Below are 23,305 nucleotides of genomic sequence, written 5' to 3'. Positions count from 1 at the left end.
TCCTCTGGCAAGACAATTAGTTCCTTCTAGGCCATCTAAGCATGAGGTTTTATAACCACAAACTGCCTAGAGAATGTAAGTAAAGCAAAACTTCCAGAGATGTTTTTATCAAAACTTCATAATCAGAAAGTCCTTTCACAAAAGCAACACTACAGTGAGCTGGCTAGTGAGTTTGTGCACCCCTCCCTTCTACTGGATGGAATCAGAACTGCTCACCTGTGTCATTGGACCTATACTACTAACACCTAATGGCAATTCATCTATTCAGAGAGTTTAAAGCTAGAAGGTACCATTATATCATCTAATCAGATCTCCTGATTAACGCAGGCCATTAAATTGACTGGAATGTTGAAGCTAGACAGATTTAGACTGGAAATAAGGTATACATTTTTAACAGTAAGAGTAATTAACCACTGAAACCATTTAAAGGGGCCGTGGTGGATTGCCCATCATTGGGAATTTCTAACTCAAGATTGGATGTTTTTCTAAAAGATCTGATCTAGGGATTATTTTGGGGACGTTCTAGGACCTGTGCTATACAGGAGCTCAGATTAGACCATCACAGTGGTTCCCTCTGACCTTGGAGAATCTATGAATAAATTTCATCCAGTTACTCCTGCACTGAGCCCAATAACTTGTGTCTGGCTGCCTTTCTGGAAGAGATGCTTTAGCCAATCTTCATCTCAGGATGCCTTCAGATCACAAATCCACCACTGCTCTTTGTAGTTTGTTCCAATAGTTAATCACTGTTAATATTTTTGGCCTTTTTTCTAATTTGGCTTTGTGTGGCTTCAGCTTCCAGCCATTGGCTCTTGCTCAGCCTCTGTCTGTTAGGCCAAAGAGCACTTTAGTACTCGATATTTTCTTCCCATGAAGGTAGTTATATACTATAGTCTACCTCTCATCCAGTCACCTCTCAATCTTCGTCATAAGCTAAACAGAATGAGCTCTTTCAGTCTCTTACTGTCAGGGATTTCTCCAGCCCTCAGTTCATTTTTGGGGTTCTCTTCTGCACCCTCTAATTTTTCAGCCTCCTTTGAAAATGATGAAACCAGAACTTCATGCAATATTCTAGTATCAGTCTTATCAATGCCAAAACTGATATAAAAACCACCTCCCTACTTCCTCCTCACTACACATCCAAGGATCGCAGTAGCCCTTTTTGCCACAGCATCACACAGAGCTCCCATTCAGTTGCTTGTCCTCCAGAAGCATAAACCCTTTCCAGAGTCACTGCTTTCCAGGATATAGTTCCCCATTCTGTAGGTATGACCTGCTTAGAAATACAGAACAGAAATGTTTGACTACTACTGTCTTTTCTGCATCCTTAATAATAATTTTACCAGTTCCATCTAGGAACAACAGGTCTATACCATTGCTAGAATTTTGTTGTTGTTGCTGATATTTTTTTTTAAAAAAATAGGAAAGACAAGATGGACGAGGGAATATCTTTTATTAGAGCAGACTTGAAGAAGAGCTCTGTATTGCGCAAAAACTTGTCTCTTTTACCAACAGAAGTTGGTCCAATAAAATTTATTACCTCACTTAACTTGTCTCTTTTATACCCCGGGACCATAACGCCTACAACACTGCAAACAAAATTAAAAAAAAAACAAAACTCTTTGCTGTTATCCCTACCAGCCATGGATTTTTCCCTTATGTGTTTATCTTCCCTTACCAATTTTATACACTAAGTTCTCATTTATATTGATTGCTATCTATTTTCACTTTTTTCCATTTGTTATATACTGTTCTTTATTTCTAATTGCTTCCTTCACTTTGCCACCGAACTAGGAGGGACTTTTAGCCAAAGTTGTCCTTTCTTGATTGCAGCCATCTAATATATTCTTCTAAAAGAACTCTCAGTTTTCATTCAGATTTTTCTATCAATTTTATTCATAACTTTCTTCAGCTTTGGGAAGTTAGTCCTTTGGAAGCCCCAAGTGTACGTATTACTGGTTGGGATTGTCCTCTATTTACCTAGATTGAATGTAATCCGATCATGATCATTTGTTACTGGGCAACTAGCAACTTCCAGTCCAGGGATGAAATCATCTTTATGCAGAGTAAAAAGGTCCAGAATAGAGTACCATATGTTGGGTGCAATATGTTAGAAAAATCTCTCATTTTAATAATGATTTACTACTGACTACATGACACTTCCAGCCTCTTCCTTTCCACACATTACAGACAGGTGCTTAAGGAGCAATTTATCCTGTTCTCTGGTTTGATTCAGTGGTCCTTAACAGACCCCTCCACCAACCAATACCCCTTCCTGGCTGATGATAGTTAGCACATTGATCTATGTACACTGAAGAAAGGAAAGATGTGGCAAATGGGACAGAATCCAGAGGAGAGTAACAAAAAATGATAAGTTTAGAAAACCTGACCTATAAGGAAAGGTTAAAAAGTCTGGCCATGTTTAGTCTTGAGAAAAAGAGAACTGGGAGGTGGTGCGGGGTGGGGAGGGACCTGATAACAGTCTTCAAATATGTTAAGGGTTATAAATAAGACAGTGATCAATTGTCCTCTGTGTCCACGGATGGTAGGACAAATGGTAATAGGGTTAATCTGCAGCAAGGGAGATTTAGGTTAGATATTAGGAAACTCTTTGAAACTACAAGGGTAGGTTAGCTCTGGAATAGCTTCCAAGGGCCTTGTGGAATCCCTGTCATTGCAGGTTTTTAAGAACAAATCAGACAAACCCCTGCCAGGCATGGCTTAGGTTTATTTGGTCCTGTTTTGCACTGGGGGCTGGATTTGATGACCTCTCAAGGTCCTTTCCAGCCCTACATTTCTAGGATAAGATGTTGTGGATCTGGTTTATCAATAATTCTCACACAGCTAATGATGTCTAATGTGGAGTGCCACCCTCCTTTTGACCCACTCTATCTTTCTATACAGGTTGTAACCAGTGATTTTAACATTCAGATCATGTGAACCATCCTACCAGCTTTCAGTGATGCCAATTACATCAAATTTCTTATCAATGAGAATTTCCTCTTGCTTCTTACCCAGGCTCTTACCATTGGTATTAAGCTTGGACTAATCCCTACTGATGTGGCATTCGCTCATCACTGGCTCAAAAGGAAGGGTGCCCCCTACTATATCACTGGCACCATTTGGTGGAGCACCTTGGATTTTCTTTGAGGTTTCCCACGCAAGCACTGATCAGGCATGACCAACCCTGCTTAGCTTTTGAAACTTGATAAGATCACAGGCTAAGGTGGAATGGCTGAAGGCAGAATACAGCAGAGGGTTGAAACAGTGGATAGAGATCTGTAGGTGGTGATGTGACGTACAGTAATATTATGCTATGCATGAATATGCACGAGATATGTTAAAATTAGAATTAAAAATGTTTGCACAGATAGGAGGGTTGCTTTTAATCCAAGACATTATCAGATCTGGAAACATGCTGAAGGAGTGAGTTGCTGGAGTATTGATATATTCCACATACAGAAAACACCCAAAGGGGCACTTGTATTCCCTCTTCAATATCTATACAACTGTACAGTCTGTGTAGACGATTAACTGACGCTTAACAGGGGAGGAGAGAGTTGGGGTTTCCTGCATGAAATGTATGTTATCAGCCCCACTCCCACCCCGAGTTATAGTTCGTCCTCCCACACTCCCTCCACCCCACATCTCATTCTCCATCAGCTAGTTTGTTGGGAGTATTTGAAAGAAAGAACATAAGAATGGCCCTACTGGGTCAGGCCAAAGGTCCATCTAGCCCAGTGTCCTGTCTTCTGACAGAGGACAGTGCCATGTGCCCCAGAAGGAATGAACAGAACAGGTCATCATCAAGTGATCCATCCCCTGTCACTCATTCCCAGCTTCTGGCAAACAGAGGCTAGGGACACCATTCCTGTCTGTTTGGGAAGGGTTGAAGGGTCTGAACGAAGACGACATTACAAGAGCACTCAATGCTCACGGTGCAGCTGATCACCAGCTGCGGGCTCCAGGAAAATGTTGTCTCTGGTAAAATGATGCAAACTTGTGCTGTGACCCCAGTGTATTATATCAGGGACTGGAACTCAGAACAGAGGGGATAGATAGGCAGCATAGCCAAAGAATCCCCAACGTCAAGCACCGAGAAGCAGGAGGGTAGGAGAAGGGGTCTTGCAAGAAACTAAAACAATATCCAGTTCCTTCCACCTCCAGGCTAGACTAGGCCTGAGAATCCAGGAAGGGCAGAAAACATTTGAGTACATGCAATTTTCTCTTCATGGTGGACAGCGTTTGGGGCTCTAAGGATACTGACAACTGCAGAAGAGGTGGGACTCTAGAGGAACCCGGTCAGAAGGCCAAGTCTTCAACGCAGGAGACGGTCCAAAAGGCCATGAAGGGGTGCTCTGGGACAGTGGGCCTGTTACAGAGGTGCACTAGAAGCAGCTGAAGGATGCCAAAAGGAAGGATGGTTTGTTGCGTATAGCAGCAACTTGTGACTTTGGAGACCAAAGTTCAAGTCCCTCCTCCGTCACAGACTTCCTGTGTGAGCTTGGGCAAGTCACTTATTTTCTCTAGCTCGGTTCCCCACCTACAAAACAGGGATAACAGCATTGCCGTGCCTCACAGGGGAGTTGTGGGGATAAATACACTGAAGATTGTGAGGTGCTACTTGAAGGGGTCACACACTTAACTGTTCACATAGGCCTCCAAGCTCTGCATTAGTCAGCTTCTTAAGTGCAAATGCAGGTTCAGCTGGCAATGCAGGCTGTAGCTGGGGGGGCAAGAGACCCAGTGGGGGCTCTGACCAGAGGGAGGAGCCCAGCTCAGCCTACGTAAGCATCCAAGGATGCCACCCCAGTTCATACAGACTGAAAAACCACAATCAAATAGGGCATCATTTTGTTCAGCCAGTCACATTTAATACTAGGTAGTTGGTGTTCTTCTGACTCCTGTCCACACATTGCTAGAATTAATACTAACCCCCAGGCATTAGTTACACAAAGGTGTCACTTCCTCTCAGGCTAAGCTATGGAGGCTGTTGCTTCAACCTCTTTCAAGAGAAGCTTGTGTTTCAAGCCACACCTTGACCCTCCACTTATTATCAACACCAATAACGGGTGGGGTTTGCATCTCCAAGGTCTTCAGTGTCAGTATAAACTACATGGCATGACAACCACCACTGAAAGGCAGCCACCTCTGAGGTGAAATGCAGCTGCTGCACATGAGCACGTCAGCACTATGCGACAGGCCAGGAAGAAACCAGAATACTTAGCTCCACTGCATCATACAGATGGACTAATCTCAGTGTCATTTCTTGGGGTACCCAGGATCCAAGAAAGAGAGGCCAAAACCAAACTAACAAAACACATGTTCCCCTTAAGACAGCGTACAAACCAACCCCAGCCAGCAGACTTTCTAGTTCTCTTATTGCGCCACGAGGCAGGCAGGCTTTCCCCCTTAGGCTTCAAGTCAGGGAAGGAGCAGCCATCTTAACCAAGTTCATAAAGCCCTTACCTCACAGCAACCAAATTTACAGTCAGAAAGCAAAGTCTCTAAGGCCCAGGTCAGACTAATGCCTGAGACCTGCAATCAGTATGTCCTCCAGTCCCCTCTTTCTCACTCAGCCTCCTTTTGCTGTTTATATAGCCCAGAAACAGGGTGGAGCTGGCTGCTTCTTGGCTGTGCGCAGGCTATTGTGGCCCTAAGCTCCGGACCATGCCTTAAAGAGGCAGTACATCCTACCACACCAGGGACATGCTGGTGTGCTTTCAATCAGGATATAAATATTTAATCTGAGTGCTACGGTTAGTCTGATCTTCCCCAGCGTGAATTACCATCTCTGTGCCATGTTCACTGAGGGAGACAAGGTGAGTGAGGTAATATCTTTCATTGGACTGTTGGTGAGAGAGACCAGCTCTGGGGCTTACACAGAGCTCTTCTTCAGGTCCTGTTTAAGCTCAGAATCTTGTCTCTTTCACCAACAAAAGTTGGGTCAGTAAAAGATATAACCTCAGCCACCTTGTCTGTCTAATATCCTGGGATGAACACAGCTACATTTACCCTGCAAACCATACTCATTTTTTAGTCAGTCTCTTTCAGTCCCATCATTCCCTCCCCAGTCCATCCTCCACCTTCTTATACAGGGCTCAGATCCTCAGCTCTGGTGTAATACAGAACATTGACAAGCTCCCCTTCGTTTTCTGCTGAGAATGTCAGTTTCTGTTCTCCTTCCTTGACAGGGGCTGACCCTGAAGGAATATGGACAGATCTCTCCTTTTAATTTCTCTTCTGGGAAATAAAACAAAACAACACAAATACACACAATGTACTCACCTTTAAGAGACAATATCGTGTGTTGGATCATGCACAGGACTGGGAGCCTGGATTGCTGGATTCTGTATGAGGCTCTGGGAGGAGGGGTGGTGAGTATCAGTCACAGCTGGTGTGGCTGATAGACAAGACTCCTGGGTTCCCTTTGTGGCTTTGAAAGGGAGTGTTCTCTAGTGGTTAGAGCAGAGGACAGCCGGCACTGATTGATTCTGGGGGACAGTGATTTTTGTGATGGCGTCCCTAATGCTCCCCCAACTGATGGTTGGCCTCATGACCAGTGTGAAAGTGAAACTGTGACATACCCAGGTACAATGTGGACAAATGAGCAGCTGTGCCATCCCTGCCCTGCAACCTTGGGTGCCTTACAATGCCTTGCTGATGGAGTTCCTACCTGGGTTGCTCACAAACAGCCTTCCAGCATGCAAGCCACACCCTGAGCCTCTGTGTGTAACTGCAGCCTGCCAGCCACACTTGTGTTACAGTCTGGCCCTCACCAGCCTCGGTTATACTACAGGGTGACCCCAACACACTCGCAGTCTTAGATTTTCACCCAGAAATGTCTGTCCTGTACTGCCCAGCCCTCTCCCTGACAATATGAGTTTATATAAAGTCTGTTATTTCTTTAATAGAAATAATATGTATATCCCATGCCACCCCAAATGGAGTTTCCCAAACACTTCAATTTAAACACCCTGGATTAGATAAAACAATAAAACAACTATTAACTACAAAGAGAGAGATTTTAAGTGAGTACAAGTAATGAGGCATAAAAGTCAGAAATGGTTACAAGAAAAATAAAGATAAGACATTTACTAATATCTAACTTAACAAACTATATCAGATTCAAGCAAAGTTTCTCACCATACACTTTCAGCAGTCTTACTAACCAAACTTCTTAGGTCAGGACCCTTTCTCCCAGAATCCAACGCATGCTTCCTTTGTCCTTTCTGATGCAGTGAATCGATAGGAATAGAGTGTGTGGGGGAGGGTATCCTTTGTGGTGTTTGTCCCTCCTTTGTATAGTTTCAGTCCCCCTCTTGAAAAATGTTTCCAATTAGATATCAGGAGACAAAAAGTCTACAGGGAAGGATGTTCCCTGCTGCTTTTTCCTCACCTGTTTGAATTTCCTTTGCTCCTCTTCCTGTTTAATGATTCTGTTTACTGCTTAAATGCAAATTAAGCAGAGCACACATTCCTTTGTTTAGGACAGACCAATTTGCCAATCCCAGTTTGGAACATGTCTTAACAACACCATACAGTGGAATCTTATAATTTCACATATAAAATTGACACATGTATATTATTAGGATGATACTGATCAGTAAATTATGAGTTTTCAAATGATACCTGGTGTGAAGGCTGATTCCCCACTCTGGCACCTTGAGTGCAGAAGGTGGGGGCCCGCAAGGATTCTAAAAACTAATACTGGCCACTCCAGGCTGATATTAAACTCCCAAGGTTACAGCTTTTCTCTGACTTTGGATGGGTAGATGCTGCCACCACCCAAGTGCAAAAACCCCTTTGAGAACCCAGGAAGGCACATTTGGGAATTCCTTGCTGTGGGTACCCTCATGCCCTTTCACAGCCCATTCCCTTTCTCCAGAGAAGAGCTAAGAAAGAAAACAAAGGAAACCAGCTGTTTCCACCAGCTAATTAAATAACCTGTGCACAAACATCTTAGGAAACAAAATCCAATCCTGTTCTTAAAAAAGGTAAATTTTATTAAAAAGAAAAAAAATTCATTTGAAAACTTAGGCTATCGCTAGATTTTTTAAAAAAACCACTTACAAGGATTAGCATCAAGAATAAGGTTCTTGAGCTCCATCTTAAAGGTTACAAGCAAACAAAAGCATTTGGGGTTAGCCCAGAGGAGTCCACAAGCCATAAAGAAATAAACAGAGATAAACCTAATTGCGTCTTCCTAGACATTTCCTGATTTACTTACATATCTGGGGTTCCAAATGAGTAGTTTCTAGGTATGATTTGATGATTTTTCATACCAGACACAAGCTCTTACAGCATAGTTTCAGCCCTGTCTCTGCTTCTCGGGAGAACAGCACAGACGGACAAAGGGGAAGTTTTTTCCCAATTTTTAAAAGTTCTAGCTCTCCCATTGGCTCTTTTGGTCAGGTGCCCACTCCCTTCCTTTTACCTATGCAGGGAGACTTTTTAACCCTTTACAGGTAAAGCAAGTAGAGAACAACTACTAAGAGGGATTTTATAGCTAACTGGCTGGCTGGGTGTCCATAAAAGGGAGCTACCTCCCCGCATCCCCGCCCCCATCCGCACGCCGTTCAATTATCACACCTTGCAAGGTTATTACAAAGGTTATTTCAACAGTGTGTAGGGTGTGAATACACGGGTACATTCTGCCACACAACCTTAATGAGAGGGGGTAGAAGAAGAGGGACAGACTCAGGTGGAATTAATATAAAGGGGATCTTTACTGAGGCTGCTGGATGCTGGCAGACCCTGTGGTTGTTTTGAATGCTTTCATTTCCACCACTTGTTCTGTCTAGTGGTTCTACACAGGGTCTCGCTGGGTCCCAGTCTAGCCATTGTGATGCCCAATATAAGTAAACTTCACCAGCTTAAATAAATCAAATATCTAGAAGATTTTTCTTGACTTCACTGAAAAAGGCTAAAGCAGAGAGATTCCAGTAGAAAACGGAGAGTCCCTACAAGGGAAAAACAAATGCAGAACGTGCCATGTGCGAGCAGCAGATAGAATGGCTTCAGCACAGCAATGCTGGGCATGTGTCCCATGGCCTGCAGGGAAGATCAAGAAAGCGGCAGCACCAAGATAAGCCCTGACAGTGCTGGAAGGAGGGTGACTCGAGGGGCAAATCCAAGAGCCTTGTGGCCTCTGCTGGAGGCTGGTTTGCACTCAAACCTCACGAAGTTCACATCCAACCCTTTCTCCCCTTTTGGAGCAGCACACTCAGACTCGGTGGTGCAGCCCTTCATTGCAGTTTTGAGGGGTAGGACACCTGCACAGAGGAAGAAGCACATACCAGGCATCAGGGGAGCTCTGGCTCATCCCGTCGCTAGTCAGTCCCAATAGTGCTACCCCCCGTGAGGCTATCAAGGTTGTTCTAGTCTCCCTGTCCTTCTCTGATCCTTCCTCTTCCCACCCCTCATCCCCTGCCACTTCCAGTCACCGGCAGGACACTAAGTGTTAGCTCCTCTGCTGGGCAGGAGAGTTCCTGTCAGGTCACTTTCTCTGAAAGCCGTTAAATACATTTTAAAAGAAACATCTAAAGAGGCAACTGGAGTCAGTTTGATTGACCGGAAATAATGGGGGTCAGCTGGGCTCCCCCGACCCCCTGCTTTCCGATGAATAAAAGGATGGGAAGCTTTTCAATTTTTCCCCTCACATGGGGATTTTTCTACTTATTACATTAGGAATCAGGATTTTTTTCTACTCTGGAAGTCTCTATGGCCAGCTGGAGAACTGGCAGTATTATTGTGTCAGAGAAAGTATGCATGTAATTATGTATCTAAATACATGAGTGATGTTTATTCAGACTGGGAGTCACCTGGTGGCTCTGTTACACACAGTCCAGCAAGTCCTTTTTCTTAGTGTGCAAGCACTCTTCAGTCTGACAAGATGCTGGGTGGTTGTTAGCTTGTGAAGCAGGTGTTTTTTTGGTGGGCTAGGGGCTGTTGCAAGCAGCAGGAGAGTTTGCTCTCTGTCTTAATCTCTCTAACTAGAGCCAATACTTGGTGCATTGCTTCCTGGGAATCGGGCTTTGGTTTGGAGGCTGAGATTTCTGAAAGAGAGGGTTGCTTGCAATCACCTCTGTTCAGGGATTGATGTATATAGTGTAAATAAACAAGTTACACTCAGAAAATACTCAGACTCCATAACACTAATTTCTTTTCTAAGGGGAAGCCAGCCTGCTACCGATCAGCAGCAAGGGGACACTGTTTACATTTTTTTTAATTCAGGAAAAATGGAATTACCAGACCAGATCAGATTAGGGGTCCATCTAATCCAGTATCCTGCCACCAACAATGACCAGTAGCATATGTTTCAGAGGAAGATCATGGTTATACATAGCTAAACGGTCACCTGTTCCGAGGGGAAGTTTCTGCGTAATCTCCATTTAGGTAGTAGCTGTTTTAGACTCAGAAGCAAGAGGGCTTAAATCTTATCTACCATAAGTGTAGATGTTCTTATCCATACTTATTAATTTTCTAAATGTCTGATTCTTTTATGAAGCCTGCTAAGATCTTGGCTTCAATAATACCCTGTGGCAATGAATTCCACAGGTTAACTGTACACAACATGGAAAGGGGGGGGGGGAAACATTCCCTTGTACCAGTTTCAGATTTGTTCCCATTCAGTGTCATTGACATTTCTTTTGCTTTTTTTTAAATTTGCTTTCTCTCATTTCTCTTTGAAGCATTTCATAGAATGGCGTTTGCAAAATTAACCAAAATCTAACAGGAAAAAATAAATAAGTTACCGATGGTTATTTTCCCAGCTATATCAAAACACTGGGTCTGGACTCCCGTACAACTCACGGTGTTTTCACTACACTGGTAAGAATTCTCAGCGTAGCATGCTGGACACTGCAGGCCATTGGGAATGGTGTTCATCGGTGGCACTGGGAAGAACCAGAAGGATCACAGTCAGCTTTGACAATGTTAGCAGGGACAGCTGGCATTGGGTTGAGGGAGCTTGGCAGCAAATCATCAAATGGCCCTTTAAATCCTCCCACAACAAGGGACTACAGGTCTAGCTCAGGATATACCACAGGCAGTTGAGTCTAGTCTCTGCTGACATGAGAGTTTTGCCGAGTGAAGCCTTCTCCCGTGTAGAATCTGGTTAGTAGGAACTCAGACGCCTATCCTACTCCTCCCCACCCCAGCGGGGAGTTATTCAGTGCAAGGCTTGTTGTGACAACTGGTCTATAACTTTTACCATGGAAAATAGGTCGTTATTTTCAATGAGGAATGTAATAAATAGGTGCAAGAGAACTAGAACAGAGAGACTAAATTAGTCCAAACCAAAAGCCACACCGATATAATTCAAGGACTACGTTGAAATCATGCTCTGTAAACACAGAAGACTTGGAAACAGAAGTTAATGAACCAAAATCGGTGTCAGCTATTAGGCCTAATTGGTGGACAAAATAATGAGGGGATGGGCTGTTCTGTCCATCCCTCCCTTTTCGGATTCTTTTTTGGGAGGGAGCAGAACACTCAAAAGAACAGACAGAGACTACTGAAGTGAGCTTCACCATCATGGCTGCCATACCCACCCCCATGCCTGTTTCCTGGGACCCCAGGCCTTTGTCATCCTGATCCTGAGAGATCAGGGCCAGAGAGAGGGATCCAGATGACATCACCGCCTTTACTGTCTCCAGCTGAATCCAAAATGCAACCGAGAGTGACAGTTATTTACCCCAAGAGACTAAACAAGGGGTTTTTTTTCCTCCTAAAGACTCTCTCCAGCTAAAGGGAAAGGGTGTGAAAATGAAAGCCTGATTTCATACTTTACCTTTCAAAGGCTTTCACAGCTTTTCCTTCTTTTCTATTTCTTTATTAAAAGGTTAAAAGGATGTTTCATGGTGTGTTTCCCATGGTGCTAAGCAGGCTGACGTCTCTGTATATCAAACCCCGGACCTTGTTTAACACTGTTTAATGTTGGACAGCGACTGGGTTATTTTACCACCATATACTCCCTCTCACTTAATACAACAGGCCCACTGCAGGTCAAGTGGCTATTCTCAGAGACTGAGAGTTATTCAGTCCACTGCTCCCGGCATGTTCTCAGGGACTCAGTGTTATTCCGTAGAGCACCCCTGTAAAGCAGGTGAAATTTCCTACTGAAATCTCGCCTCATTCTTAATCTCTCACAACATCTTAGAGAGCAGCAGGGCAATCCCTGGCGGGGTCTGGGTGAATTCCCAGTTTGGTGCAAACTTAGGATAGAGAGCAGGAGTTTCACTGTAAGCCTAGGATGAGCCTCCTCCTGGCAGGTGGGTGGGAAAAGGAAGAGGAGGCGGTGGAAAGGGGAGGAGAGCACATGCCGTAGATACATACGTGGGTCAGATGCTGTTTTACAGTCTTCTCCCACACCGCAGGTGATTCTGCTCCTGTGTGTCATTCCGTTCCCAAAGTTCATACTAATGGAGTCTGTTCGGCAACTATTGGAGTACAGGCAGGACTTTTGAGTTATCACAATCCTCTCTGACGCTATAACAAAGAAAAACATGTGGAGTTACGAACAAAACAGGCCCACTGTGATGCTTTGAGGCTCCCCCAGAGCAGTAAGGGGTTCTCTCACCGCCTGTCCTGTAACTTTGGGTGTGTTAACGCTACATTGCTGTGGCTGTGTCTATACTGTCACTTTCAGGGCTAAAACTTTTGTCGTTCAGGGGTGTGAAAAAACGTGCCCTGCCCCCCCCCCCCAAGCGACAAAAGTTTTAGCCCTGAAAAGTGCCAATATAGACAGCGCTTTATCACCGGGTGCCGTGCTCCCAGCGATAAAGCTACCGCCCCTCATTAGGGGTAGGGGGGTTTTTTAATCGCTGGGAGAGTTCTTCCCCCGGCGATAAAGTGTGTCTACACTGCCCACTTCACAGTGCTGCCATGCTGTAATGTGGCTAGTGTAGACATACCCTATGACTCAGAGCCTTGACACCAGTAGCCACCCTACAAGCGTAAAGGTCTTACCCAGCCCAGTTACTCCTGCCCCGGCGACTCCACCAGCCCTTCTGATCCTGAGTCCCCAGAAATCTCTCTACCCACCAAGTTCTTAACTACTGGACACTCGGACTTTCCCAACTCTGCTTCGTCACCCCCCGGAAGAAGTGAAACTTGCCCCTGGTTATCAGTTCATTTTGGCAAACACACTCCACACAGTTTGCACATCAGAGACCTGCTTGGGGTAAAAATCAACAAGACGTTTATGTTGTAGACAAATCACAGTTCCAAAGATGAACTAGGAAGAAGAAGCAAACACGGACAAGTGACACAGAAAATAAACATAAATATTCAACTTCAGGCTTTACACTTCAACATTAGCTAAATTCCCTTTGCTAATAGAAGTTACCTTTGAACAGTTTCCCAGCATATCCCCTGCCATAGAGGGAATCCAGTGTGCAAGACAGACAGCCCCATGCCTGAGACTGTTCCTCAGTTCTGATACCTTTCACTTCAAATCCTGTTCCCTTCCCTTGTAAGAGGGTTTGCAGGGGTTTATCCTTTCTCTCAATTCATGGTTAATCAGAGCATTGCGGGAGGTTCCCTCTCAATTTGACAGTCAGGGTGTCTCTGTCAACTGTAATAGTCCATAATTTGTCTTTTCATGGGTCATTACTTAGGACTGGTTTGTGAAAACACCTGGCTTGGAAGGAGCCCATCGCTGCTGTGAGGTGTTGTCATAAACATAAAGGGAAGGGTAAACACCTTTAAATCCCTCCTGGCCAGAGGAGAAACCCTTTCACCTGTAAAGGGTTAAGAACCAAGGATAACCTCCCTGGCACCTGACCAAAATGACCAATGAGGAGACAAGATACTTTCAAAGCTGGAGGGGAGGGAGAAACAAAGGTTCTCTCTGTCTGTGTGTTATTTTTTTTGTCAGGAACAGAAAAGGAATGGAGTCTTAGAACTTAGTAAGTAATCTAGCTAGAGATGCGTTAGATTTTGTTTTGTTTAAATTGCTGATAAAATAAGCTGTGCTGAATGGAATGTATATTCCTGGTTTTGTGTCTTTTTGTAACTTAAGGTTTTGCCTAGAGGGATTCTCTATGTTTTGAATCTGATTACCCTGTAAGGTATTTACCAACCTGATTTGACAGAGGTGATTCTTTTACTTTTTCTTCAATTAAAATTCTTCTTTTAAGAACCTGATTGCTTTTTCATTGTTCTTAAGATCCAAGGGTTTGGGTCTGTGGTCACCTATGCAAATTGGTGAGGATTTTTATCAAGCCTTCCCCAGGAAAGGGGGTGTAGGGTTTAGGGAGGATTTTGCAGGGGAAAGACATTTCCAAGCGGGCTCTTTCCCTGTTATATATTTGTCAGACGCTTGGTGGTGCCAGCAATAAAGTCCAAGGGCAAAAGGTAAAATAGTTTGTACCTTGGGGAAGTTTTAACCTAAGCTGGTAAGAATAAGCTTAGGGGATCTTTCATGCAGGTCCCCACATCTGTACCCTAGAGTTCAGAGTGGGGAAGGAACCTTGACCTTGACAGGTGTATTTAAAATTGTAGCATAGGGCATGAGCATACTGTGCTATATACAGAAATACACAGATTCATACCCACAGTCTGTATACATGTCTCCTAAGAACCATCAAGTTCAGAACATTACAAGCTTTCATAAAAGATCTTACTCGACATATTTTTATACACAATAACATGGTGTACAACTGGTTGATTCAATTGCTTACTCTTTGGGGTTCAGATTCCCCCATCTCCGTTCTCCCCTTGGAGTGTCTGGACCCTGACTGTCACACCCAGCCCTGAGGGGCATTCCTTCCTGCAGTGACTTCTTTGCTCCCTCTCTTCCCTTTCCCCGCAATCATGACACAGCATGGCCTTCCCAGCATCGTGACAGGATGATACAAAACAATATGGGGCTTGAGGACAACAAAACCATCCTGCAGCTGGTGCTGATGGGGGCATGGCGATTACCCACAATCACATCTCAGACACTAGGGAGGAGTTTCATGCCTCCCCACCCCATACTGTAATATTTACATGGGGAGCAGCTAGTGGCCACCAAGTCTCACTGCAGCTGTACCCCAGCAAGAACACCCCATTCTTGGGACTCTTTAGTAAACAGTTGTTACCCACTGGTCCAAGCTATGCTGTGTGCCCATCTGTGCCCACTCCATGCATGATAGTCCGTTACAGCCCTGAGCTACCGAGAGCCTCGCTTCAGCTGTAGAGACTTGTGCTGTTAGTCCTGGAGGTCCTCAATTCACTATTGGGCTCCTCAGTCGAGCAGAGAAATGTATTACATGATCAAATGGTTGGAAGTTGAAGCTAGACAAATTCAGACTGGAAATAAGGCATAACTTGTGAGTAATTTACCAATGGTCATAGTAGATTCTCCATCACTGACAATTTTAAAATCAAGATTGGAGGGTTTGGTAAAAGATCTGCTCTAGGAATTATTGGGGGAAAAGTTCTCCGGCCTGCATTCTATAGGAGATCCTGACTAGATGGTCGCAGTGTCCCTTCTGGCCTTGAAAACTATGAATCCCTGTTGTATTGGCCAAGAAGGAGACCAGTTTTATCCCTGTGCCCTGTAAGCCTTGGTAAGGCTGCTGAGAAGCGGGGGAGTTTGTCTATCTACATCCCTAGACTCACTAATGCTGGTCTGTCTCTAACGCTAGATGCTTGTATAGTGCTGGCTCTCTACCAATCAGGGCTGGGTCATGGGAGGACTCTGGGCATCAAGTGAGCTGCTCAGTATCAGGTCCGGAGGTCAAGATCAATCCAGAGACAGGCCACGTCAAAACCAAGTCAGAGTCTGTTAAAAATTGAGAGAGTGAGGCGTGAATCAGGGTAAGGCTGGCAAGGGGCTTTCACCAAGGACAGCAAAGGGCTTTAAGCCAAGGAGAGTAAACCAGGACCAAGGCTGACTAGGTTAGGAGTCAGGAGTCTGTCACTGCGAGGTTTGGCAAAGTGCAGTCTAAGACAGAAACACACTGGTGGTCTGCATTGCTCAGACAACTTTCAGAAACATCTTCCTGGTTTATATGGGGAGTGCCAGGGAATCATGGAGGGCTGTCACTTGTCCTTGTTCGGGCAGGACTGCCTGTGGGGCTTCATGTCTCAGCACCTCAGGGTGGCACCCCAGATAGCAGCGAGGAAGTAGCGTCTCCCCGAGCCCCCGGTTCCAGGCCAGTGGGTCCTTACGCAGTCTATCTGTCCATGTTTCTATACCAGGCTCCTGAGTCTAGCACCCTCCCACAGGAACTGCCTATGGGAGCCCTCTGGTATCTGACACTGCCTGGGTTAAAGGTGAATCTCACTCACACAGCTGGGTTGTGTCCAGATGTCGACGCAGGTGCCTTGAGGGGATGACAGGGTGACTTAGGGACTGGGGATGTGGATAAGTGGGAAGGGATGCAGGCAAAGCCACAGTGCTGGGGCCATAAATCTGGATGCTCAAACAGGTGCCCTGGAGAATCAAATTGGTGTTTAGGTCCCTCCCCTCCAAGTTTGAAAACTGGACCCTCACACTGTTTGTTGCCAGGTAGGAAACACTGCTTGGCTTAATAATAATACTTAGTGCTTTTCATCCAGACAGTTCCACCTGCTTCACAAGCATCATGCCCCACCCTTTGATTGATGGGAAACTGAGGCATAGAGTGGGTATGTAACTCACCCAGGGTAACCCAGCCAGTCAGTGGCAGAGATAGGAATAAAACCCAGGAGTCTTGCCTCCCAGCTCTGTCCACTGCACCACTCTGGTTTAAGCTCTCTCTTACCTACCTTGTACAATTTCATGCTTTATGACCCCACAGGTATCTGCCACTATCGCAGGTTTCCATGGGGCCGGAACAGCTCTCCCCTATTTCATGGCAAACCTCACACTGAAGAGAGCTCCCTAGGGAAGAAAAGGGAACACACTTTGTCTTAGCGGTTGCTATGAATGTTTCTCACTTCTCCTTTCAAGCTTCATCTTCTTCACCAGCAGGCATCCTCTGGTTTTCCTCTTGTATCTGCTGACCTGTTTGACTAAGCCACAACGTTCAAGGGAACAGTCAGCAACGCTGCTGGGGCTTGTATGTCCTGAGGGGTCAGTATCACTTTACAGCTGGTATGCAGCCTTGGGGGATAGGATTCCCTGATTCTTCTAGTCCAGGGATGGCACTAATGCATGATGCAGCTCTCCATTTCCCCCCTCGTGCCTCATTTCCTCTCTGCTTCAACCACAATGGAGATAATTCACTGGAGAGAGTACCCTGCAGCTAGAACCTCTTATGAAAGGAGACTCAAAGAGCTTGTCTTGTTTAGCCTAATCAAAAGAAGGCTGAGGGGAGATAGGATTGCTCTCTACAAATATATCAGAGGGATAAATACCAGGAAGGGAGAGGAATTATTTAAGCTCAGTACCAATGTGGACACAAGAACAAATGGATATAATCTGGCCATCAGGAAGTTTAGACTTGAAATTAGAAAAAGGTTTCTAGCCATCAGAGGAGTGAAGTTCTGGAACAGCCTTCCAAGAGGAGCAGTGGAGGCAAAAGACATATCTGGCTTCAAGACTAAGCTTGATAAGTTTATAAAGGGGATGGTATGGTGGGATAGCCTAATTTTGGCAACTAATTGATCTTTGACTGTTAGTGGTAAATATGCCCAATGGCCTGTGATGGGATGTTAGATGGGATCTGAGTTACTACAGAGAATTCTTTCCTGGGTGCCTGGCTGGTGAGTTTTGCCCACATGCTCAGGGTTTAGCTGATCACCATATTTGGTGTCAGGAAGGAATTTTCCTCCAGGGCAGATTGGCAGAGGCCCTGGGGGTTTTTCGCCTTCCACTGCAGTGTGGGGCATCGGTTACTTGCTGGAGGATTCTCTGCACCTTGAAGCCTTTAAACCATGAGATGAGGACTTCAGTAGCTCAGACATAGGTCAGGGATTTGTTGCAGGAGTAGGTGGGTGAGATTCTGTAGCCTGCGTTGTGCAGGAGGTCAGACTAGATGATCATAATGGTCCCTTCTGACCTTAAAGTCTATGAGTCTCTTTACTAATGTCTAGCTGGCATTTCCTCCCATTTAGTTCCTGATCCTGATTTAGTTCCTGATTTAGTTCTCTCCACAGGTACCGTTGCGGAGAGTGGACCAGATGATATGTCTGGGGCGAGAAAGCAGAAGGAGACTCCGCTGGTTGGAAGGCATGAGATGCGATGTCCTGAGTTTGGGGGTTCCACGACCACCACTCCCAAGAGGAGAAGGCGGGTGGTGGTGGTCGGGGACTCTCTCCTCCAGGGGACTGAGTCATCTATCTGCCGCCCTGACCGGGAAAACCGAGAAGTCTGCTGCTTGCCAGGGGCTAGGATTCGCGATGTGATGGAGAGACTGCCGAGACTCATCAAGCCCTCGGATCGCTACCCCTTCCTGCTTCTCCACGTGGGCACCAATGATACTGCCAAGAATGACCTTGAGCAGATCACTGCGGACTACGTGGCTCTGGGAAGAAGGATAAAGGAGTTGGAGGCGCAAGTGGTGTTCTCGTCCATCCTTCCTGTGGAAGGAAAAGGCCTGGGTAGGGACCGTCGAATCGTCGAAGTCAACGAATGGCTACGCAGGTGGTGTCGGAGAGAAGGCTTTGGATTCTTTGACCATGGGATGGTGTTCCATGAAGGAGGAGTGCTGGGCAGAGACGGGCTCCAACTTACAAAGAGAGGGAAGAGCATCTTTGCCAGCAGGCTGGCTAACCTAGTGAGGAGGGCTTTAAACTAGGTTCACCGGGGGAAGGAGACCAAAGCCCTGAGGTAAGTGGGAAAGCGGGATACCGGGAGGAAGCACAGGCAGGAATGTCTGTGAGGGGAGGGCTCCTGCCTCATACTGGGAATGAGGGGCGATCAGCAGGTTATCTCAAGTGCTTATATACGAATGCACAAAGCCTTGGAAACAAGCAGGGGGAACTGGAGGTCCTGGTGAGGTCAAGGAACTATGACGTGATTGGAATAACAGAGACTTGGTGGGATAACTCACATGACTGGAGTACTGTCATGGATGGTTATAAACTGTTCAGGAAGGACAGGCAGGGCAGAAAAGGTGGGGGAGTAGCACTGTATGTAAGGGAGCAGTATGACTGCTCAGAGCTCCGGTACGAAACTGTAGAAAAACCTGAGTGTCTCTGGATTAAGTTTAGAAGTGTGAGCAACAGGAGTGATGTAGTGGTGGGAGTCTGCTATAGACCACCAGACCAGGGGGATGAGGTAGATGAGGCTTTCTTCTGGCAGCTCACGGAAGCTACTAGATCGCACGCCCTGGTTCTCATGGGTGACTTTAATTTTCCTGATATCTGCTGGGAGAGCAATACAGCGGTGCATAGACAATCCAGGAAGTTTTTGGAAAGCGTAGGGGACAATTTCCTGGCACAAGTGATAGAGGAGCCAACTAGGGAGGGCGCTTTTCTTGACCTGCTGCTCACAAACCGGGTAGAATTAGTGGGGGAAGCAAAAGTGGATGGGAATCTGGGAGGCAGTGACCATGAGTTGGTTGAGTTCAGGATCCTGATGCAGGGAAGAAAGGTAAGCAGCAGGATACGGACCCTGGACTTCAGGAAAGCAGACTTCAACTCCCTCAGGGAACGGATGGCCAGGATCCCCTGGGGGACTAACATGAAGGGGAAAGGAGTCCAGGAGAGCTGGCTGTATTTCAAGGAATCCCTGTTGAGGTTACAGGGACAAACCATCCCGATGAGTCGAAAGAATAGTAAATATGGCAGGCGACCAGCTTGGCTTAATGGTGAAATCCTAGCGGATCTTAAACATAAAAAAGAAGCTTACAAGAACTGCAAGGTTGGACATATGACCAGGGAAGAGTATAAAAATATTGCTCGGGCATATAGGAATGATATCAGGAGGGCCAAATCGCACCTGGAGCTGCAGCTAGCAAGAGATGTCAAGAGTAACAAGAAGGGTTTCTTCAGGTATGTTGGCAACAAGAAGAAAGCCAAGGAAAGTGTGGGCCCCTTACTGAATGAGGGAGGCAACCTAGTGACAGAGGATGTGGAAAAAGCTAATGTACTCAATGCTTTTTTTGCCTCTGTCTTCACTAACAAGGTCAGCTCCCAGACTGCTGCGCTGGGCATCACAAAATGGGGAAGAGATGGCCAGCCCTCTGTGGAGATAGAGGTGGTTAGGGACTATTTAGAAAAGCTGGACGTGCACAAGTCCATGGGGCCGGACGAGTTGCATCCGAGAGTGCTGAAGGAATTGGCGGCTGTGATTGCAGAGCCATTGGCCATTATCTTTGAAAAGTCGTGGCGAACCGGGGAAGTCCCGGATGACTGGAAAAAGGCTAATGTAGTGCCCATCTTTAAAAAAGGGAAGAAGGAGGATCCTGGGAACTACAGGCCAGTCAGCCTCTCCTCAGTCCCTGGAAAAATCATGGAGCAGGTCCTCAAAGAATCAATCCTGAAGCACTTGCATGAGAGGAAAGTGATCAGGAACAGCCAGCATGGATTCACCAAGGGAAGGTCATGTCTGACTAATCTAATCGCCTTTTATGATGAGATTACTGGTTCTGTGGATGAAGGGAAAGCAGTGGATGTATTGTATCTTGACTTTAGCAAAGCTTTTGACACGGTCTCCCACAGTATTCTTGTCAGCAAGTTAAGGAAGTATGGGCTGGATGAATGCACTATAAGGTGGGTAGAAAGCTGGCTAGATTGTCGGGCTCAACGGGTAGTGATCAATGGCTCCATGTCTAGTTGGCAGCCGGTGTCAAGTGGAGTGCCCCAGGGGTCGGTCCTGGGGCCGGTTTTGTTCAATATCTTCATAAATGATCTGGAGGATGGTGTAGATTGCACTCTCAGCAAATTTGCGGATGATACTAAACTGGGAGGAGTGGTAGATACGCTGGAGGGCAGGGATAGGATACAGAGGGACCTAGACAAATTGGAGGATTGGGCCAAAAGAAATCTGATGAGGTTCAATAAGGATAAGTGCAGGGTCCTGCACTTAGGACGGAAGAATCCAATGCACCGCTACAGACTAGGGGCCGAATGGCTAGGCAGCAGTTCTGCGGAAAAGGACCTAGGGGTGACAGTGGATGAGAAGCTGGATATGAGTCAGCAGTGTGCCCTTGTTGCCAAGAAGGCCAATGGCATTTTGGGATGTATAAGTAGGGGCATAGCGAGCAGATCGAGGGACGTGATCGTTCCCCTCTATTCGACATTGGTGAGGCCTCATCTGGAGTACTGTGTCCAGTTTTGGGCCCCACACTACAAGAAGGATGTGGATAAATTGGAGAGAGTCCAGCGAAGGGCAACAAAAATGATTAGGGGTCTAGAACACATGACTTATGAGGAGAGGCTGAGGGAGCTGGGATTGTTTAGCCTGCAGAAGAGAAGAATGAGGGGGGATTTGATAGCTGCTTTCAACTACCTGAAAGGGGGTTCCAAAGAGGATGGCTCTAGACTGTTCTCAATGGTAGCAGATGACAGAACGAGGAGTAATGGTCTCAAGTTGCAGTGGGGGAGGTTTAGATTGGATATTAGGAAAAACTTTTTCACTAAGAGGGTGGTGAAACACTGGAATGCGTTACCTAGGGAGGTGGTAGAATCTCCTTCCTTAGAGGTTTTTAAGGTCAGGCTTGACAAAGCCCTGGCTGGGATGATTTAACTGGGAATTGGTCCTGCTTCGGGCAGGGGGTTGGACTAGATGACCTTCTGGGGTCCCTTCCAACCCTGATATTCTATGATTCTATGATCCCTTCTCTTCTCGTCAGGCCCGGACACCTCAAGGTGCATTTTAAAGCAAAGTGAGCATTGGGCATGAAGGATGAACCCAGCTAACCCCAAACCCCATTCATCCCTGTCAAGGCTTATTCCCCATTCTGGCACTTCAAGTGCAGAAGGTGGGGTTCCGCAAGGATTTTAAAAATTAATACTGGCCACTCCGGGCTTGTATTAACTTCCTTAAGTCACAGCTTCTCTCTGACCTTGGATGGGTACATGCTGCCACCACCCAAATGCAAACTCCTTGGAACCCAGGAAGGCGCACTTGGGAATTCCTTCCTGTGGGGTACCCTCAAGCCCTTTCACTCCCTCGCTCCGGGGAAGAGGTGAGAAAGAAAACAAAGGAAATTAGCTGTTGTCCCCAGCTAATTAAACAACATATGCATAAACCTCTGAGGACATCAAAAATCCAATCCTGTTCTTTAAAAAGGGGAAATTTTATTAAAAACAAAAAGAAAGAAAATACATCTGGAACTTAGGCTTTTGCTAGATTTAAAAAGAAACAATTACAAAAATTAAGCATCAAGATAGCTCTCTTGAGGTTCAGCTTAAAGGTTACAAGCAGAACAAAAGCATCTGGGGATAGCACAGAGGAGTCCACAAGCCAGTAAAAAATAAACAGGAATAACCCTAATCGCGTCTTTCTAGACATTCCCTAATTTACTTACATTTCTGGGGTTTCAGATAAGCAATCTTTAGGTATGATCTGATGGTTTTTCATACCTGGCTTAAAGCTTCTCACAGCATAACTGTTCCCTGTTCCCCTCTTTCCCAGAGAATAACAACACACAGACAAAGGGAAGTTTTTTCCCAATTTTAAAAAGTTCTAGCCCTCCCATTGGCTCTTTTGGTCAGGTGCCCACTCCTTTCCTTTCACCTGTGGGCTTGTTAACCCTTTACAGGTAAAGCAAGTAGAGAACAGCTCCTAATAGGGGTTTTATAGCTAACTGGCTGGCTGGGTGTCCATAAAAGGGAGCTCCCCCTTTATTTATCACAATCCCAATACAAGACAGCGGGAACAAATCCATAGGGGTAAGGGATATTTCACACCAGGATGGGAAGACACCCAACTGCAGAACAGCAATTCCAGGGCCGGTTCTACACTTTGGGCTGCAATAGGGTCAACAGTCTGAAAATCAGGGGACTCACCTGCATCTATGAAAGCCAAGAGGATGCAGAAGGAGAAGGAAACCTTCATGATGACAGGGAGAGCACAGGCTGCAATGGGAATAGAGCTGCTGAATTTTCATTTCTGACAGCAAACACTCCAAAGGGGGCTTTTATAGACTGGATTGAACAGCAGAACCTCACAAATGAAATTCGGCAAATAAGGGAAGTTAAGCTAAGTGCCTTCCTACACCCTGCTGAAGACTCCCAGGGACTATGGGAAATGTAACTGTTATGGACCTACTGGGAGAAGTTTCATAGTTAAGGGTGCATTGTTTTTTACTTTGTTTAATTTAAAGCAGGTATTCAGCATCTTTGTTTCACATGAAGAATACTGGTTTCAGAGTAGCAACAGAGTTAGTCTGTATTCGCAAAAAGAAAAGGAGTACTTGTGGCACCTTAGAGACTAACC

At 45.7% G+C, this 23,305-nt stretch overlaps 1 protein-coding gene across 1 annotated transcript; it reads right to left on the bottom strand.

The window, feature by feature from the left end:
* Nucleotides 1-9,066: 9,066 nt before the first annotated feature.
* LOC125636813 (phospholipase A2 inhibitor gamma subunit B-like) lies at nt 9,067-22,924 on the bottom strand. Its single transcript, XM_048850529.2, is given in 6 exon segments — nt 9,067-9,275; nt 10,758-10,898; nt 12,340-12,492; nt 16,744-16,781; nt 16,783-16,858; nt 22,876-22,924. Coding segments are annotated over 6 exon segments (666 nt in total).
* Nucleotides 22,925-23,305: the final 381 nt, after the last annotated feature.

The sequence above is a fragment of the Caretta caretta genome, chromosome 5 (genome assembly GCF_965140235.1).
Source record: "Caretta caretta isolate rCarCar2 chromosome 5, rCarCar1.hap1, whole genome shotgun sequence".
In the NCBI taxonomy this organism is placed as follows: Eukaryota; Metazoa; Chordata; order Testudines; family Cheloniidae; genus Caretta; species Caretta caretta.
This window is presented reverse-complemented; position numbering and strand designations above follow the sequence as displayed.